Source organism: Cynara cardunculus, assembly GCF_001531365.2.
Source record: "Cynara cardunculus var. scolymus isolate 2C chromosome LG 13, CcrdV1, whole genome shotgun sequence".
Classification (NCBI taxonomy): domain Eukaryota; kingdom Viridiplantae; phylum Streptophyta; class Magnoliopsida; order Asterales; family Asteraceae; genus Cynara; species Cynara cardunculus.
Window position 1 is genome coordinate 11,017,530 of NC_037540.1, and position 18,888 is coordinate 11,036,417.

Here is an 18,888-nt window from a genome sequence, read left to right on the forward strand (position 1 = left end):
ATATATATATATATATACACACACACACATATATATTTGACGGGTATTATAAGATTAGTCGATGTATGTAAGCTGGTCTACAAACTCAAGTTACCGTTTTTTCTTCAAAAAATATTGCTGGTAACACTTGGCCATTAAATTATAAAATAGATGAAATGTAGTGGCTAAAATAAGAAAACAGGAGAAGGTGGTGGGGTAATAATGTAAATAGGATCGGCCAAAACGAAATTTCATTAGGACCCGAATGTCTTCCTCGTAGGTTACAAAAATGCCCCTTCTAAATATATTCTTTGTACAATTCCAACCCTTCCTCAATCCTTATCATCCCTTTCCTTTATATACACTCTTCTCCATCCTCATTCTACCACTCTACCACCACCACATCGCTGCATCTCTCTCTCTTCAAGACTCATCTTTCTCTCTCTACAAACATGACGAAAGAACCGGTGACAGGTCCGGAGCAGGAGCAGGAGCAGGAGCCGGCTTCCGGGAAGGACTACCACGACCCACCGCCGGTGGCGTTTCTCGACCCAAAAGAATTGACCAAGTGGTCGTTCTACAGAGCTCTCATCGCTGAGTTCGTCGCCACCCTTCTCTTCCTTTACATTACCGTCTTGACTGTTATTGGTTACAAGAGCCAGACAGACATAGATAAGGTGGGAACTAACCCGTGCGATGGCGTCGGAATCCTTGGTATTGCTTGGGCCTTTGGTGGCATGATCTTCGTTCTCGTTTACTGCACCGCCGGCATCTCCGGTGAGTTTTCACCACCTATTTTCTTTTCTTTCAAGTCTTGCAAACCACAGCTAGTGTTCATTTCTGATGCAAATAATTTAGAGGTGTGTGTGGTGTGGTCACTATTATTGCAATACGTTTTAATTTCTTTTTGGTTCAGTGACAAAAACGTCGTAAATCCCAACTTGAAGTTTTTAAAATCCTAAAAAATCTTAACATTTTTGACCGAAATTTAGGTGCTTTGGTGGTCCTACTGGATTTGTTACATAATTCACAAAGGACATGAGCAATAAATATTTGGATGAATGTGCAGGTGGTCACATTAACCCAGCTGTGACCTTTGGTCTGTTTCTGGCTCGGAAGGTCTCATCGCTCCGAGCCATCTTGTACATGGTGGCTCAGTGCTTAGGAGCCATATGTGGTGTCGGCTTAGTCAAGGCTTTCCACAAGACTTACTACAACAATTATGGCGGTGGTGCTAACGAGCTAGCTGAAGGCTACAACAAAGGCACTGGGTTGGGTGCTGAGATCATCGGCACTTTCGTTCTCGTCTACACCGTCTTCTCTGCCACCGATCCCAAGAGGAATGCCCGAGACTCCCATATTCCGGTATTAACCATACTGTTAATTATTCCCTCATAGTTAATTTACCATTAATTTGTGATAATCAATTAGCTCGATAAATGACTTGGTTATATTTCGTGAAATTAACACAGGTGTTAGCACCTCTACCCATTGGGTTTGCTGTGTTCATGGTTCACTTAGCCACGATTCCGATCACCGGAACTGGTATCAATCCGGCGAGGAGTTTTGGAGCAGCTGTCATTTACAACAAGGAGAAAGCTTGGGATGATCAAGTGAGTTTTAGCTATCTTAATTAATATATAAAAGAATTAATTAATGGTGGCTTACTGTTTTGTGAATGGATTTTGCAGTGGATATTCTGGGTCGGACCTTTCATCGGTGCAGCCATTGCAGCCTTCTATCACGAATTCGTCTTGAAAGCAGGTGCAGCGAAAGCCCTTGGATCTTTCAGAAGCAGTACCCATGTTTGAGATTTGGATCTTTAGGGAAAACCCTCGTTTCGTTTCGTTTTAATTTCATGAAAACTTGGAGTATTTAAAATGTTTGTGTGTGTGTGTGTGTGTGTGTAAGTATGTGGGTTTTAGGTCTTGGAATTTGTTCAAGATCGACTGATGGCAGCCATGGAAGTGCAATGTAAATGCTTTTTAGAGGGGGGTTGTATCCCTCGTGTCATTGTACGTTGTCGCTTAAAGCTTTGAATCTATTCAAATTATTGCTCATCTTTTTCATTATTTAAGGGATTTTTTAATTTATTATGAGAAAAAGAGCATGGTATGATATGTAGTTCTTAAGGCAGTTGTAAATACTTATCGGATAAATTTCTTTATTGGATGAACATGAGAATGAGCAAGAATCTTATCGGGTAAGAACGATGAGAATGATGGAGAGTCTTATCCAGTAAGTGAGGATGACGACTCTTATCCAAATAAGCGCTAACCCACTAAATTGTTGCATTTGATATTTTAATATACTAAAATCTTACAAGTCAAAATAAATCATAGTGTTGACTTCTATCGATAAACGATTACCGGATAAACAATTGGGTAAACGGAACACCTTCCTGTTAGAACTTGTTTGATGTAGGTAATAGTTTTGAAACCAAGCGAAACTTTTGAGGTTAGTAAGTGTGCTAGTGGGCTTTGCACACACACATTACGAGGAAAAAAAAGTTGTAAATCACATAATAATCAGACAAAATTGATGATTGTGCATGTGATCATTACTGGTTCTTGATTTATTACAATATTATTACATCATTATCACAACAAAAATCACATCATAAGAAGTCTTCTGTTAACTTATCAAAGCACTATTACATAATTATCATAGCAAAATCACATTATCACATCATTATCAACATTGGAAGCATCGACATAAGAAATATTTGAAGATTTCAGCTACCTTTAAGCGATAACTACAAATTGTTGATAAACACTAATATATTTATTTTTATTTATTCTAATTTTTATTACGAGCTAATTGTTTTAAAGTGTAGAAGTATTTACGCATTTTTGTATACAGAGGTCTTCTTGTGTACCCGTTGCAATGTAGCAGGATGTAAAATTGGAACGAATATAAACCATAACGTAAGGTATGAATTCACTTCTACCAAATGAATCACATAGTTGGGTTCGTTTATAAGAAGCAAGAACGGGAAGAAAGGAAAGTGATGTTACAACATCTTGATGAAATGATTAAAAAGAGTAACCAAATGAAATTGTCAAAAATTTCTCAAGCATATAGTTATATACTCGTACAATGTAAAGTGATATAAAATTTGAATAAACGAAATTATTTAGAATGTGAAAATGGATAAAAAGCAATTGATGTCATGCCTCTGAATATTACTTTCAATACATATGAAGAATTTTTAGGATGTTTGTGAGTCATGAGTTGTCATAGAGCACACAAGAATATTAAAGAGACCACAAGTTCTAAAAAATGGTGTTTGGCGTACTTAAAAAATCCATCTGTTATGCTCCAAATGATGGTTAAATACGTGATATAAATTACAATTAGATTCAAACTCAATCAAGAAAATACAAATTCAACTATAAGGAAAACGTTTTATTAAAAAAATGGCGTATGGTGTACTGTTTTAAGTATGACAATATGTAATGTATACATATAATCATATGTGAGAGGAGCTTAAGAAAGATAGATTAAAAGGCAACATTCAAAGTTTAAGAACTGACAAAGATAAAGGATGTTACCTTTACATTGTGATAATACACTACCTTTGATCTACTCTTCCACTCTCATTTTCAAGAACCAAATGATACAAAATTATTACGGTGCACAAATGGGCAACAGACCTCTGTGAAAAACAAAATGACAAAGAGTTACAAGCTAAAGTCCATGATATGAAACATAAGATAAGCACTCTTAACCATTGGACAAAAGACTTGGGACTCTTTGAAAGCATCTTCAAGAAGTTGTTCATTAGAAATAATTAGAAAGTTCTCACCTTTCTTTTCTAGAGCTTGTCAAAATAGGGAACGGGTGCCATTCAGATCTTGTGGTCCCCCCATTGGAAATCACCACATTTTCTCTTCCTTTGTAGGTGATACCATTGTCGAATTGCCATGGTCGACCAAGCAAGATGTGGCATGCATCCATGTCAAGAACGTCACAAAAGACTTATTCCTTGTAGTGTTTGCCTATAGATAAGGGAACCTTGCAAACCTGGGTTACATGAAATTGAGGTCCTTTCTTGATGCATCCAAGTGAGTATGGTGCATCATGTGGTTGAGTTGGTAGACCAAGATGGTTTACTAGTCTTTTGGAGACTAGATTTTCACAACTCCGATTATCGACGATCAAGTTGCAAACTTTTTTGTTGATTGAACAATATGTCTAAGAAAGATTCTTCCTTTGACCTTCCTCTTTTGGAGATAGAAGAACCCTTGTAATAAGATGTTGACTTTTTCTTCAAACTCTTCTTCCACAAACTCGACCCCTTTCATATACACCATATTTTCCACTTTTTTCACTGTCTACAAATCCGACGGTTCTCTGGTTGCTACATTAATTGCATCGATGATCTAGTTGTCCACAATGGTGGCATTTGAGTCCCGTTGATTTAGCATATTATTGATCGGTTTGCTGTGGTAGACTTGTTTTGAGGGCCGATATTGTTTCGTCTCTCGGGGGATTGGAATCTTGTGGAGTTATGCTCAGTTTCTCCATTCACCTCTCCTCTGGATAAGGGCGTATCCAAGGTAGCGCCAACAACAAACGTAGGGGAGAAAATCAAACCTCGCATAAAGAAAAAACTAAACCCGAAAGTTTCTTGTTGAATTTCTTTGTAACTGAATTCCAAAGTTGGCACACCTTTTCCTTTATCAAGTGATGAATTGGAATTTTCAGTGGGAATTTGGGAAGGATACCTACGAATAGGATGAGACTTATATGGATTTCTCCATTAATTCGACCTTCATGGCCAGGCTTGATGCTTCCTCACGGTCCACACTATTTGGGGTCCAGTTTTCTTTTGAATGGAGCTCCTTAACTTGCTGATATACGGTGCAACTTTCTGACATTTTGTCTCACGGATTTCATTCCGTTCGGAGAGCCGCAAGAATTCAGTTGTGTATTCAGTTATTGGTCTTGCACCTTAGGAACATTCAAGATACATCTTGTAGAGGATGTGCTTGTAATCTCCATAAAGAAATCTTTCCATCATCAATTGTTTCATTCGCCGCCAAGACTTCAATGTTTCTTTCAGTGTCTTTGGCGTTGTACCACCAGTTTGTCCCACCAAACTGCGGTGCTTCTTTTTAGATGAAAAACAACCATCTTGATTTGCTTGTGACTTTACACTTCCATGACGTCAAAGGAACAGTCGACCTTGATTTACCAATCTAAGAACTCCTTTACCCTCATACTTTCATAGAAGTAGGGACTGTCAGCTTTCATGCGGTAGTCGGATCGTTACGGGGTGGTTCGGCTTCCTCCTTGGATTTTGATTCAGAACTTGAATTGATGGTTCGATTGTGTTGGCCACCATGTGATGGTCGATTTCAATCTTCTTGCATATCCCTCCTTCGTCATTCATTGTTGTTGGCATTGATCTGATTTGCGAAGGTTGTGGCCAGAGTGGTGAGGGTTGCGGTAAAAGCCGTTGTGATCAATGAAGATATGCTCTAGTAAGGGGTTGTTGATTTGTCTTAGCAAAGGTAAAGAGACATAAAATATATGTTTGATACTAATTAATGCAGTAGAAAACGATAATGGGTTGAGAAGCGTCTAATCCCAAAGGCTAAGAGGCTTACAATCGTAAGAACTCAAATGTACTTCAGAAAAATAAAAGAAGGCTTTATTGATAACTTGACGATCTAATTCAAACATTAGGCTAAAAGGTGTAAATTATCAATGGTCGAGTTTTTTTTTTTTTTTTTTTTAATAGAGTAGTTTTTAAATTGCTTTTGTAAAAATAAAGTAATTTTAATTTATTTTGCAAAATTAGGATGATAGTACCTACAATTATTTTGAATTCAACCCGTTTTAATATAATAACAATAATCAATTACACCTTTTCCTTATTTTTAGTTATTATATTATACCCTTGTCATATATTTTTGGTATAAATTTAACTATTTTTAAATATATAAATAAAATTAATTTATTGTATTTAACAATTTTATTTTATAAAAAATATCTCATCAATACTTTTGAGGACACCCCTTTATTTTATTTATTTTGGTTTACAATTTTATTATATTTTGTATAAGTTTAATTCTTGTAAATATATAGTTGATACCAATATTTGCATTTGTATTATTTTAATTTATGTATAAAATTTACTCAGCTATTATGTTTAAAATGTCTAAGATCAATTTGTTTCAAAATGTTTAAAATTGTGTAAAATCAAATCAACGTAAAAAGTTCAAAATTTGTGTAAGATCAAATTAAGAAATGTTGTGTAAATATTGTGTGTAATCAAACCAACATGATTTTAATTACTCGTTAAAACTGTGTAAAATCAATTAAGTTAAGAACATTTAAAATTATGTGGACTATGCCACCAACCTGGTCATAATCAAAGAAATTGTCAAAATTCCCAACCAAGATTTAATTCGTTATAAAACTTGTAATTTTATTTAATTTGGTATTGTAATACCCTCAGATAATGATTTTAGTTTGATGCTTCGTTTTATCAACTTATTGTATTCTGTATTTTGTCTATTTGAATGAAAATTTATGTATTTATGTTTTATTTATATCCAAATAAATTGTTTTTTATGTTTTATTTATATCCAAATAAATTGTTTTTATAATGTTTTAAATTTAAAATAAAGTTAAAATAAAATAACAAATATTCAATATTGGTATCAATTTTAAGGAATTGGTAAAATCTTTTTAATAAAGTAATTTGTTAAAACTAATAAAATGTGGATACAATAATTGTATAGTTGAAAAGAAAATGATGTAATAAAAAATAAAGGTCTTGAATAAAGGTTTAAATTGAAAAATAATTGTAAATGATGTAACTGAAAAGAAAAATGATGTATATTTGTCCCACCAAACAGCGGTGGTGCTTTTTAGATGAAAAGCAGCCATCTTGATTTGCTTGTGACTCGACACTTCCATGACGTCAAAGAAACAGTCGACTTCAATTTACCAATCTAAGTACTCCTATACCCTCATGGTTTCATAGAAGTAGGGACTGTTAGCTTTCATGCGGTAATCGGATCTTTACGGGGTGATTCGGCTTCTTCCTCGGATTCTGATTTGGAACTTGAATTGACGGTTTGATTGTGTCGGCTACCATGTGATGATCGATTTCAATCTTCTTGCATGTCTATCCTCTATCATTCATTGTTGTTGGCGTTGATATGATTTTCAAACGTTGTGGCTAGAGTGGTGAGGGTTGCAGTAAAAGCCAATCCCATCAAGATATGCTCTAGTAAGGGGTTGCTGATCTGCCGTCACAAAGGTGATGAGACAGAAAATATGTGTTTGATACCAATTGATGCGGTAGGAAACGATAATGGGTTGACAAGTGTCTAATCCCAAAGGCTAAGAAGCTTACAATCGTAAGAACTCAAATGTACTTCAGAAAACTAAAAGAAGGCTTTATTGATAACTTGATGATCTGATTCAAACATCAGGCTAAAAAGGTTTAAATAAAGTGAAAGAATTCTAGACTAGCTAAGAAACAATTAAAATAATTAAGATAAAGCTAAACTTATTTAGGATAGAATCAAAGGAAATGCAGGGAAACAGGAAATCAATCAGAACAAGGAGTCGCCCAGGTGCACGTGCGCCACTAGCCATGCAGCTTAAGTCGCAGGGTTGGTCGTGGGTCTTTTTGTTAGACGTCCAATAATTCAAGGGTTTTCCCCATAGATGAGTCCGCGTAGGAAGCCACAAAAGCTTTTGTATCGGGTTCAAGAGAGTTACCCAACTGTCCCGGCGGCTTAGATCGTGTCTGAAGTCGCGGGAGTCTCTATTTTGACTTTTCTGTCACGATTTTGTCTCGACACATCTGTTTTTGGAGTTGGGTTACTAGGCGCTCTACAAAATATAGTTAATGGAATATCTTTAATACATATTCTTTTTTATGGAATTTTAAACCTCATCTCAATTATTAGATGCATATAAATGTGGAATTTAATTCCGATTTGGTATCAGCATGAGACCACAATTAATCTATCAAACGAGTTTTTGCGATTTCTTTGGAATCCATGAAATTTTTAGGGTAATTTACTATTTTCATCCTTGTAGTTTGAGAAAGATAGCGATTTTCGTCCCGATGATTTTGAATTACGATTTTCATCCCTATGATTTGTACTTTATTATTGTTGTCGTCACTGAGACTAAATATGTTAAAACTTCTTAAGTTAGGGCATTTTAGTCTTTTTGATTTATTCAATATAATTTTTGGTTTCATTTTTAGTATCTTTTTCTTTTCAATTTAATAAAACTATATATTTTTTGTTAAAAACGTTAATAGATAAAAAAAATTATATTATTTTGTTATTTGTTTATAATAAAATAATTAAAATATTTTTAATACAATTACTTTTTTATAATTTTGATCACTATATAATTTTAGTTTTTTGAGTTCGATAACATTGTTCAAGTGCAAGTCGTTTGAGTAACTGTCACATGGTTTTGACAGAAAAGAATTAAAATATATTATCATGTGAGGGGTACTCAATGACTTACAGTTGAATGACGTTTCTGACAGAAAACAAACTAATCAGTCATTATGGTTTTGTAAATATCGTCATTCTGATCATTATTATGTTCTTTTTAATATCGTCTAAATAAATAACTAATAGAGTGAATTACATTGGTCGTCCCTACGATTTACTCAAGATTTGGATTTGATTTCTAGAACAAACCATCTACTCCAATTCTTTGACGTAAAAGTATTGAAGAACAAATGTCAAAGAAATTACAAGCATGGTGAAGATTCAGAAGCTTTGGATGTAGTTCAGAGGCTACTGAATCTAAAGCCAAATTACATGAAGATGAAAGTCTGAATTTCTGAAGACCAAGTTCAAAGGCTTTTGAACTGAGAGTATTAGATGAATCTGTATTAATTGATGACAGTTAATGAAGTACACGTGGCAGATCTAAATTACTCAAGCTTAACCGTCTCAACTGTCATCTCAACTATAAATAAAGTAATTTTTTCTTTTTGTAGTTCAAAATTGTTGTGGAACGTTAGAAAATATCTAGCAACTAATTTGGAACAGCTTCTCTCTAGTACGTCTAGATCCTTTCTCACGCTATGAAAAACACACACTTGATGGATCCTAATTTTTCAATTTCACTATACTTAGGATCATTAGAGTTAACATTGTCAGTTAGTAACTGTTACAAATGACTAATTGGTCTTTGAAAAGACTACAGGGACCAAAAGGGTAATTCACTCAAACTTAATTGTGATTTACATCTTTTTATTAAAAATATTTTATATACCAATCGCAAATCAAATTTATTAAATTAGAATATATATTAAATAAAAGATTATATTTATTTTAAAAAACCCATTGAATTGACAAAATGACTTTTACATTAGAAATTCTCGAGTTTAGAAAATCAAGAGAAATTCATATATCTTATGGGTTGAACATTGAAATATGTAAATAAAGTATTGCATGTTAAATATGGTTAATATGAGATAATTATATATTAAAATTTGTTCGTTAAGATAAATTAATTTTTTTATAATGAAAAAATAACCATGTTTTAAACGTTCAAATATTGTAAGATATCAATAAACTGAATTATCAAATAGTTATGAATAAACTACAACAATTAAATTGAAATAATAATCAAAATATTATTAAAAACGTAATAACTTGAAAGATTTCATATGGTTCTTGGAAAAAAAAACATTAATATACGGCAACTTTCTATATTTCTTTAACAATATACATTTTTTTTATAGTTGTTTAGAATTTTGCAATAGTTTTTCTTAATTGTTTGAATAATAAGTTTTTTTAATCTTAATTTATAATTTGTATTTGTTATTATTTTAATTATATTTTGTAGTTTAACTATATATTAATAATGTTATGTTAACCATACTTAATTTACAATATTTTACTTGCATATTTCAATGTCCAGGCTAAAAGATATGTAAATTTCTCTTGATTTTTTTTAAACTTGAAGTTTTCTAACGAGTGTCATTTTGTCAACTAAATAGGTTTTAAATAAATAAACTTTTTTATATTTAACTAGAAGCGTACTCGCGTAATGCAACGAGATACATCGTGATTTTAATATTTCATTTTATTTTTCATCTCAGTCGATGTTATAATATGACTTTATGTGATTTTGAGAAAGCGATGATGTTTTTATTTTTGAATAAATATATGTTTGAAGATATTATAAAAATTTGACAAAAATATATYGATATTAGTATCAAATTAACTATTTGAAATTCCTCATTTTTTTGTGTAATTTTTTAATTCAATTTTTTTTATAATTTAATTTATGTACAATAACGAAGTAATTTATATTTGGTTTAATAATATAATTTTTTTATAGAGCTTTAATAAGTTGTACTTATGCACAATCTACTTGTAATCTTGAGTTTTAAGTAATATGCATTAATAAACAGTACTTTACGCATAAAAAATAGTTTTTAAGAATTTTTGTCAAATGCTTTATAATATAGTATAGATATATACTATAATTTGAGAAATTTGATTTACGATGGAAAATACAAATTATATTTAATAATTAAAAAAAGACGTGTATCACAATTAGAGAGTTACACTTTTGGTTCTTATACTCTAAGACTCATTAACCCTTAATAAATTACTAATTAATAATATTTATACTATATTATAAAACATTTGACAAAAAAAATTAAAAATTATTTTTTATGCATAAAGTATTGTATATTAATGCATGTTACTTAAAATTTAAGATTACAAGTAAATTATGCATACGTATAACTTATTAAAACTCGATGTTTAAAATCGTATAACTGCGGACAAACATAATCAAATAGATGATAAACAACTCATTTAAAATATAAAAAATCTAAAACATAATTAGAATAATTATCGAGTTCTAACAAAATAATTAATTATTATCTTTATAAACAAATTATATTATTAAACCAAATATAAATTACTACCTAAATTAAATTATAATAAAAAAATGAATTAAAAAATTACACAAAAAATAGGATTTTTGAATAGTTAATTTCATACTAATATTGACATATTTTTGTCAAATTTATATTTTATTTTAAAATAAAAATATCATCGTTTTTTCAAAATCACATAAGACCATATTATAACATCGACTGAGATAAAGAATAAAATAAAATATTAAAATAAAAATGTATCTCGTTACATTGCACGAATACCTTTTTAGTTAATTTTAAAGACCCTGAATATTAAGAATTTAAAAGCTTATAATATTTTAAATAAATCTTTGAAAAAATCATAAGGACCACCATTACCAATGTTGATTCACTTTAATTAAAATATGAAAATCAATTGTTTATTTGGATTGGAATGCCAGCGTGGAATTAATGGAAAATAAAAGTGACAGCTTTAGGGTTTTGTTGTATTGATGACAAACATTAATGATTGTAGATGCGTGCAATCAATGCATCCCATCAATCACCAAAATGGCCAAAATGCATTTATTCTTTTGCATGCTTTCAATTACCTCATTTTGCATACATATATCCACAAACACATTGCTTTACCCCCATATATGTCTATCATCATCATCATGTCACCTCCTTAATTACTATATTATTTATCAAACCAATATATATAAATTAATTAAATTACATCCCAACATTAATCCCACGAATTAAACGAAACCCCACAATTAAAACCTCATCTTAATTGTCCAACTGAAACGACTAATTCTCAAACTTGATATCAAAATCAATAAATTAAAAACGAAATAGACAAAGTCAAAGATATAGTTCCATCACCAGTGTTACTATACAATGGAAACTCGACCTGCGACAACTATGAGACCATGAAACTTGGGAACCTCTATCGTACACGTATCAATATAAAACACAGCGTTGAATCCAACTGGCTTTAATTCAAATCATCGCTACTTACCAACAATCCAGACCATGGGTTGGGCCGAAGAGGTCCTACTAAAGAAACAAACAAACTTGGGTTTTGATTTATGTAATATATAAACCATTCATCCTAATGGAGCAGGGCCCAAGCCTCCAATGGTGTGTCATTTTCTTTGTTCCATTTGTTTGGTATTGGATGTGATAACCGAATCATGCATTCAGGTTTGTCTTTATATGATTTTCCACTTATTTTTGTGATCATTTTCATAAGCTCATCAATTTTTGGGTTGATCGTGACATCAAACGGTAACCAAGATATAAAGCTGCAGAAATCTTTGTTATCCTTTAGTCCTTGCACAAGTTTATTTACTTTTAGTATCACGGTTTTGATATATTTAGTAATTAATTAATTTATATCATTCTAGTATATCATCTTTTATACATATATATATATATATATATAGAGAGAGAGAGAGAGAGAGAGAGCGAGAGAAAGAGAGAGATGGTTCACGTGAGACCGACATGTATTTGTAAGGTCTATGAGATTACATTTTTACACCTGGTACTTTACAACAAAACATTACGAAGATAAAAGAAATCCAAACTTTAACAACAAAGTCACTGTAAATGTTACTTTCACGGTATTTTACTGTGAAGTTTAACTTTTAAGTGAAAAAATGATCTCACATAATCTCAAGTTTCTCTCTCTCTCTCTCTCTCTATATATATATATATATATATGATCAATCAAATACGAACCATGCAAAGATTGCAAACAATACAAACAAATGAATTAAAATATTTATGAAAATGATGAAGATTCATTTATTGTGATTTCAATATTTATGAAAGATAATTAAAGTTTATTAATTGTGATCAAAACTTTATATCAAGAAACAATCAATATATTTGTAAAAACTATATTGATTAGACAAGATGAACAGTTGAAACTGACTTATATGGTTTCTGACATTTTCATAGTTTGTATTTGATTGTAAACACACATTCGAATAGATAAAATTCGTCCTTCTAGAACAAAAATGTGTCGATAGTTTTAAACCTGAATTGTTCCTTTATATTATCAGTTTATGTGTTTGACACGTGAAAGAAACGCCACCCCTTCTGCTATATAGCTGTTTGTTTTAAATGTAACTACAATAATAAATATTAAGTTTGAATCGATTATTTTTGTTTATAGAATATAAAAATATTGTCTTGCATTAATTGATCATGTTTGATGAATTTTATGAATCAATGATTACATTTTCATGTTGACAGATAATGTTATTGATTTGAGTCGTCACCTTCATTTATTGAGTAAGACTTTTCATTCTTCTTATTGCTCTTACTCGGTAAGATTCTTGGCCCTTGTCATGTTCATCTATCAGAAATTTTATTCAATAAACACTTACCAAGTAAGCACTTAGTAAACGAACTCGATAAATTGGCTTTTTTCACTACCCAGAGTTATTTGTTTTTGACATTTTAATTAGGTTACATTACAGAACTCAATAAATAAAACAACCTATTATTATTTTTTATATTGATTTGGAGTAAAACGATATCATTTTATCAAACAAACAAATACGAAAACATCTTGGAATTTTAAACGATAAATAATTCACATCATGATAACGTGGGGACCAAAAACGACATGGTTTTGAACCCCTCTTAAATGTTTTATTGCTTGGTCTATAGGGCTATGGCAAGAAATGGTGTAGTCTAAAGATCATGTTTGTTAAACGACATTTCAAACGTATGAATTAAGCTTCAAGTAAATTAATGAGGCTGCAATAAAATTGGGTTTAGACCACGTCTAAAATATATAATCGTCTTAATAAAATGTTTTATAGTCTTTAAATTAATGAAAATAAAGTATAAAACGTCATATCTAAAAGTGTTATAATAGGTTTATAAAATGTTTTTGAACGTTTAACAAGTTATGTAAGACGCTTTTTATAATAAAAAATATTGTATTAGTTATTTGATACGATACTATTTGAAAAAAGTGTATTATAAAAACAAGTATTTTATAAAAAGATAGGTTTATAGGAAATGTTTATAAAATAACTAATACAACACTTTATAACAAAAACGCCGTAGAAAATTTTTGAAATGTCCAAAAACGTCGTATAAACCTATTGTAACATTTTTTGGATAAGACGACTTATAGTTTTATTCAATAAAATTAAGTTCTATAAAGTAACCTATTAAGACATTTAGGGGGCGTTTACCAAATGCTTATCTGGGTAAGCGCTTACCAAGTTGCATTACCTTACCGGGTGAATATGTCAAGGACCAAGAATCTTACCCGGTAAGAGCGAAGACAAGGACCAAGAGTCTTACCCGGTAAGTGATGGCGACGACTCTTACCACGGTTAGCGCTTACTGGGTAAATTATTACATATAATGTTGTTTTGGTGGACTCAAATCTTACTCGGTAAGTAATTGATAGTGTTGAATTTTACCGGTAAACACTTACCGGATAAGTGTTTAGGTAAACGGCCCCTTAGACATTTTAGGGGTCCTATAAACTCAATTTTGTTGTAGTGTAACATTTAAATATAGTTAACTATGCTAATATACTTGTCACAGATTGAAGCTACCTCAGCGAAGTCCGTTCCCTTCATCATTTGCAGACGTAACTAGGTCTGTTTATCGGTTAACATCCATTAGATTTTGCCAACAATGCAATTCGATTAACAATGGACAACCGATCCAATCTAATCCAATGGATGATTAGATCGGTTCGTTTCCATCTGCAGGATATTCTTATTGGATAACCATTGGATCAGATTGGATATCAATTGAATCGGACTGGTTCCATCCAACATCCTATGGATGATCAGACTGGATCGGATCTATTCAATGTGTTAATTTAATCGAATTTTCTAACAATGAAGCAAATTGATTAATTACTTTTAATATGTGTTAAAACCAACACAAGTGAGACTAAAAATTCAAATACAAACACAAAACAAATTCAGATTTAAGCAAACTGAAAAACAAATTAATTGTATGATAGTTGGATGGATAAGTGGAAGGTAATCAGATGGTTAAGTGGATGGGTAATTGGATGTTGGTCGATTATGGACTGCCATCTAAGAATTGACCAATCCAAATTGAATGTTGAAATTTTCAATTCAATCCGATTCAATTACAATTGGATATCCAATTATGATCGGTCAGTTCTAATTGGATCGATCGGATTCAATTAGATCAGTTGATTATTGCACACTCTTAGACAAAACCACTCTGTACACCATACCTTTTCAGATCAAAGAGCATTAATTTTGTGTTCAATTAATTAAACCTACCTACTTCATTTCATATTCAAAGTTGATTTAAGAGGTTAGAAATATTCTAAGACCAACAAATAATATTTCTTATAAGTTGAATCTGGTCATCAATTTTAAAATATGTATATATGGAGGGTTGGGTTTCGATGAAAATAAAAGTTATAGTGAGAAAAGTGAGAATTGATCTTCACCCTTGAATCAATCTTAATTGAAGAGAACCACTAAATCAATACTAATGAGATATATTAAATCAATTCTCTTTCAAAGCACAATTCATGTGTTGTTTTGGGATCAAAGTGATCAAGGGTCCAAATCCCTTTTAACAATTCTCACATTAACTCTTATTCTCACACGACTCTTCATGTGTGTGTGTTATAACACCCCAAACTTTATATAAAGAAATCTACCGAAATTTCGGCATATGACCCATTCATAAAATCATGATAGGTCGTTTTATAATCAAATGCCAAATAACTAGCCTAATCTACATATATACAACTAGTTAATCTAGAATGATACTAATATGATTATCATTAAAAAATACATCCTTTACGAAATCTTATCCCAAAAATCCATCACGTATAAACAAAGCAAGTCAGGCTTCACGCCTGGTGAATTCAAGAGTTTTATATCATAAAAGAATTTAAATAAAAATATCAAAGTGATTCTTATTTTCAAAATAGTTAATGTGCAAACAATAATAATCATACAGTTAAATATATCACCTTTTTAACAACCATCAATAAAGAAAGTGATTTCCCATGTCATAATTCTCTCAGGTTATCTCTCATAATAACAACTTCTTAATTACCACCATCATTGATCTAAGTAAGGAGTCCTACCATAACTGGCTGATGAGGGAGCAAAAAGTTGTTCATCTAAACCATCGACTAATTTAGACTTGTCATCTGACCTCCCAGGTTTGTGTATATACTTGGTCCCCAGGCCTCATGCCTAGTAGCCGCCTAACCGAGCTCTCAGCCCTCAACTTTAGACATCTTTCAATGAACGTCCCACGTTCTATGTCTTTAATCAATATGTATTACCACTCAACATATCTCATATGTTCATTACAGCAAATTGAGCATATTTAACTAAATATCAAGTTTCCATATATCAAGTACGTACAATATAATCATCGGTTAACATGCTCTTTTTACTTTGCGTAAAGTATTTTCCATGACAATTATTCAATACGAACAACATGAATCAGTTCTGTAAAGCATATACTCTTGACATGCTTCCAACAAAAAAGGTTCTCGAACTCACCTTAGCTAGATCCAACCCAACCCGCTAACAACCCAATTAAATCCAACCCGTTAAACCATCAATCCGCCAAACCGCTAATTAGGAGGGTTGAAATTGGGTTAGCCTAACTAAACCCAACCCAAACCGCCACTAATGTATATTATTTCGATAAAATTATATATATATATATATATATATACATATATATATAATATTTACATCCATCATAATTTGCAACCCAAAAAATATATACATATATTAGTCCAATTTACAGTCCAACACCCAAAATTAATCTAATAAATCCAAAATTAATCCAACTAGGCCGGACGCTCTATGAACTATCTAGTAGTCCATTGATACGCCTCAATTCCATTATGCGCCCTTATTCCCTTAACATGAGTACATTGAAACAACTAGATCAAGTATTATTGGACGTCGTCGAACACTTCTGGATGTTGCTGCTGTTGGACACCTTTGTAAAAACCTTCAATAGTATAGACCGTGTCTTGTTATTGATTTCATTCTTTTTTTATCTATGTGGGATACATAACCAACAATTTTGAGGAGCTTGTAGGAGTTGGGATATTTACTTGATTTCTTTTGAAAAAGGATAAATATATTGATCATACATGCAATTATATGATGTCAACGATCTATATGCACTTTAGTGTATGATTCTCTCTTGCATAGATGGTCATAGAAGTTCGAACCACAGATATTTAGAAGTTGCTTTCTTTCTTCATATAAATTTATGTTTTCATTGCACAGATGAACATATGAAGTATGTGTGTTATTAACTCATAACCCAACCCTTAGGTTGGGTTATACTTTTGAATAAGTTAGGTTGGGTTGAGATTTTTCAAACCGCCATAATCGGGGTTGGGTTGTAAAAAAATGTCAAAAACCGCCCAACCCAACCCGCGTACACCCCTAGATTCACGCCACTCTAGTCTTCATGTGACTCTTCCAATCGTTTGCTACCTAAACAACCCATGCATGGTTTATATGAGTTCATCCATTCTACCAACGCATTCAAACAATCATTTTCAATCCATTGAAAACCACTCCGACAAGGTATTATACGCTTAATTCCGAGTTATGAGTGATTTATTATGATTTTTACAAGTTGAACACCCATCTACTTCAAACCGACCACTTACCCAAATTTCATATGAAGGTCTTGATTTGAAATCTAAACTCCAAAACATGATCATTTTACCATTTAAGATATGCGTAGAAGGTTCTCCTATCTAGTTTTTTTTTACTTAAAATTCATCTAACATAACAATACTCAAATTTTGTGGCCACGGAGGCTCAAATGCAGTGACTCCGGGCTATCTGCAAAGCAGACGGTCGTCTTGGATTAGTCGGCTCCCATAGCAGGTTGGATATCCAGATTAATAAAAAAAATCTCAAATTTTGGTTCAAACCGAATATCCACATTCGTTAACATTGAAGATTCATCAAAATCCCCATGAAATGATGATTTGTTCGCCAAACAACAGTATATACCTTATATAACTTTATCCCTTCAATCTCAACTTTTAATTTTGCATAAAACTACACAAATGGAATTTTATGCAAAACATTTACTTTTTAGAAAAAGTCAGCTATTTTATACCAGCACTTTAATCTCTCATCGAAAACGATTTTGGATGCAATTTTTCTTCTTGAATCCATATATTATCGCCTTAATGATGCTAAGGAACAAGCTAAAACAAGCATTTTCAGCTTTTCATCATGATTTCAAGCTTCAAACTAGAGCTTCAAACATTTTCAGCTTCTTTCCTTCTAGTTTGACTTATAATTAAAACATTTTCAACTCCAAACTTATAAGAAGTAATTTCTCTTATTAACCCCTCAAAATGTTCGATTTTATACGTTATGTTTTATGACCGTAATCATGTGCGAAGCCACCTTGGAGCCAGAAGTGGTGTTGACTCCCTCTCAAATTTGAAAAAGAAAATTTGATATAATCCTAACACCCAAACCTCATTTACTAAATTAGGCAAAATGCGTGAAATAGCAACATACTTTTACAAATTTCCTTATTATGGTATTGTACTTTCAGCTTTTCTTATTACAACAATATACTTTCAAAATATTTTTTATTAGGGCTTCGTACTTTCAAAAAATTTACCCGTGATAGCATTCTTGACCTTTTAAATTAAACTTAACCATTATACCATGTTTCTTTACCACATCATCGTCCACGTAGGCTGTTCACATGTACAATAGTGCTGACATGACATTTCTTATTATAACATTCTACTTTTAAAATCACTTTATTGTAATATCATCAATGTCTATTACAACATTGTACTTTTAATTTTAATATTTTTATCATTTAAACATTGTAAATTTAATCAAATATGTTTACTAAAAATTATAATATTAGAAATTAAACATGACTACAAAAGATCACTATTTCATGGATAAAAATATTCATAAAAATTATAATATCAGAAATTAAACATGTCTTATGAATATTTTTAT

The 18,888-nt window shown here is 31.6% G+C and overlaps 1 protein-coding gene across 1 annotated transcript; it reads left to right on the forward strand.

Moving 5' to 3' along the window:
• The first annotated feature begins 374 nt into the window (after positions 1-374).
• On the forward strand, positions 375-2,047 carry LOC112524593 (aquaporin PIP2-2-like). Its single transcript, XM_025134485.1, has 4 exons — positions 375-756; positions 1,049-1,344; positions 1,452-1,592; positions 1,671-2,047. Exons 1-4 carry the CDS (start codon positions 432-434, stop codon positions 1,788-1,790), a joined length of 882 nt encoding a protein of 293 aa, XP_024990253.1. The 5' UTR covers positions 375-431; the 3' UTR covers positions 1,791-2,047.
• The last annotated feature ends 16,841 nt before the right edge of the window (positions 2,048-18,888 follow it).

What these genes read in the sequence shown, in the direction of transcription:
- LOC112524593 (XM_025134485.1), top strand. Translation starts at nt 432, where the DNA reads ATGACGAAAGAACCGGTGACAGGTCCGGAGCAGGAGCAGGAGCAGGAG. An exon ending in CTGCACCGCCGGCATCTCCG is followed by an intron (nt 757 to 1,048) that starts GTGAGTTTTCAC and finishes ATGAATGTGCAG; the next exon opens with GTGGTCACATTAACCCAGCT. An exon ending in CCCGAGACTCCCATATTCCG is followed by an intron (nt 1,345 to 1,451) that starts GTATTAACCATA and finishes AAATTAACACAG; the next exon opens with GTGTTAGCACCTCTACCCAT.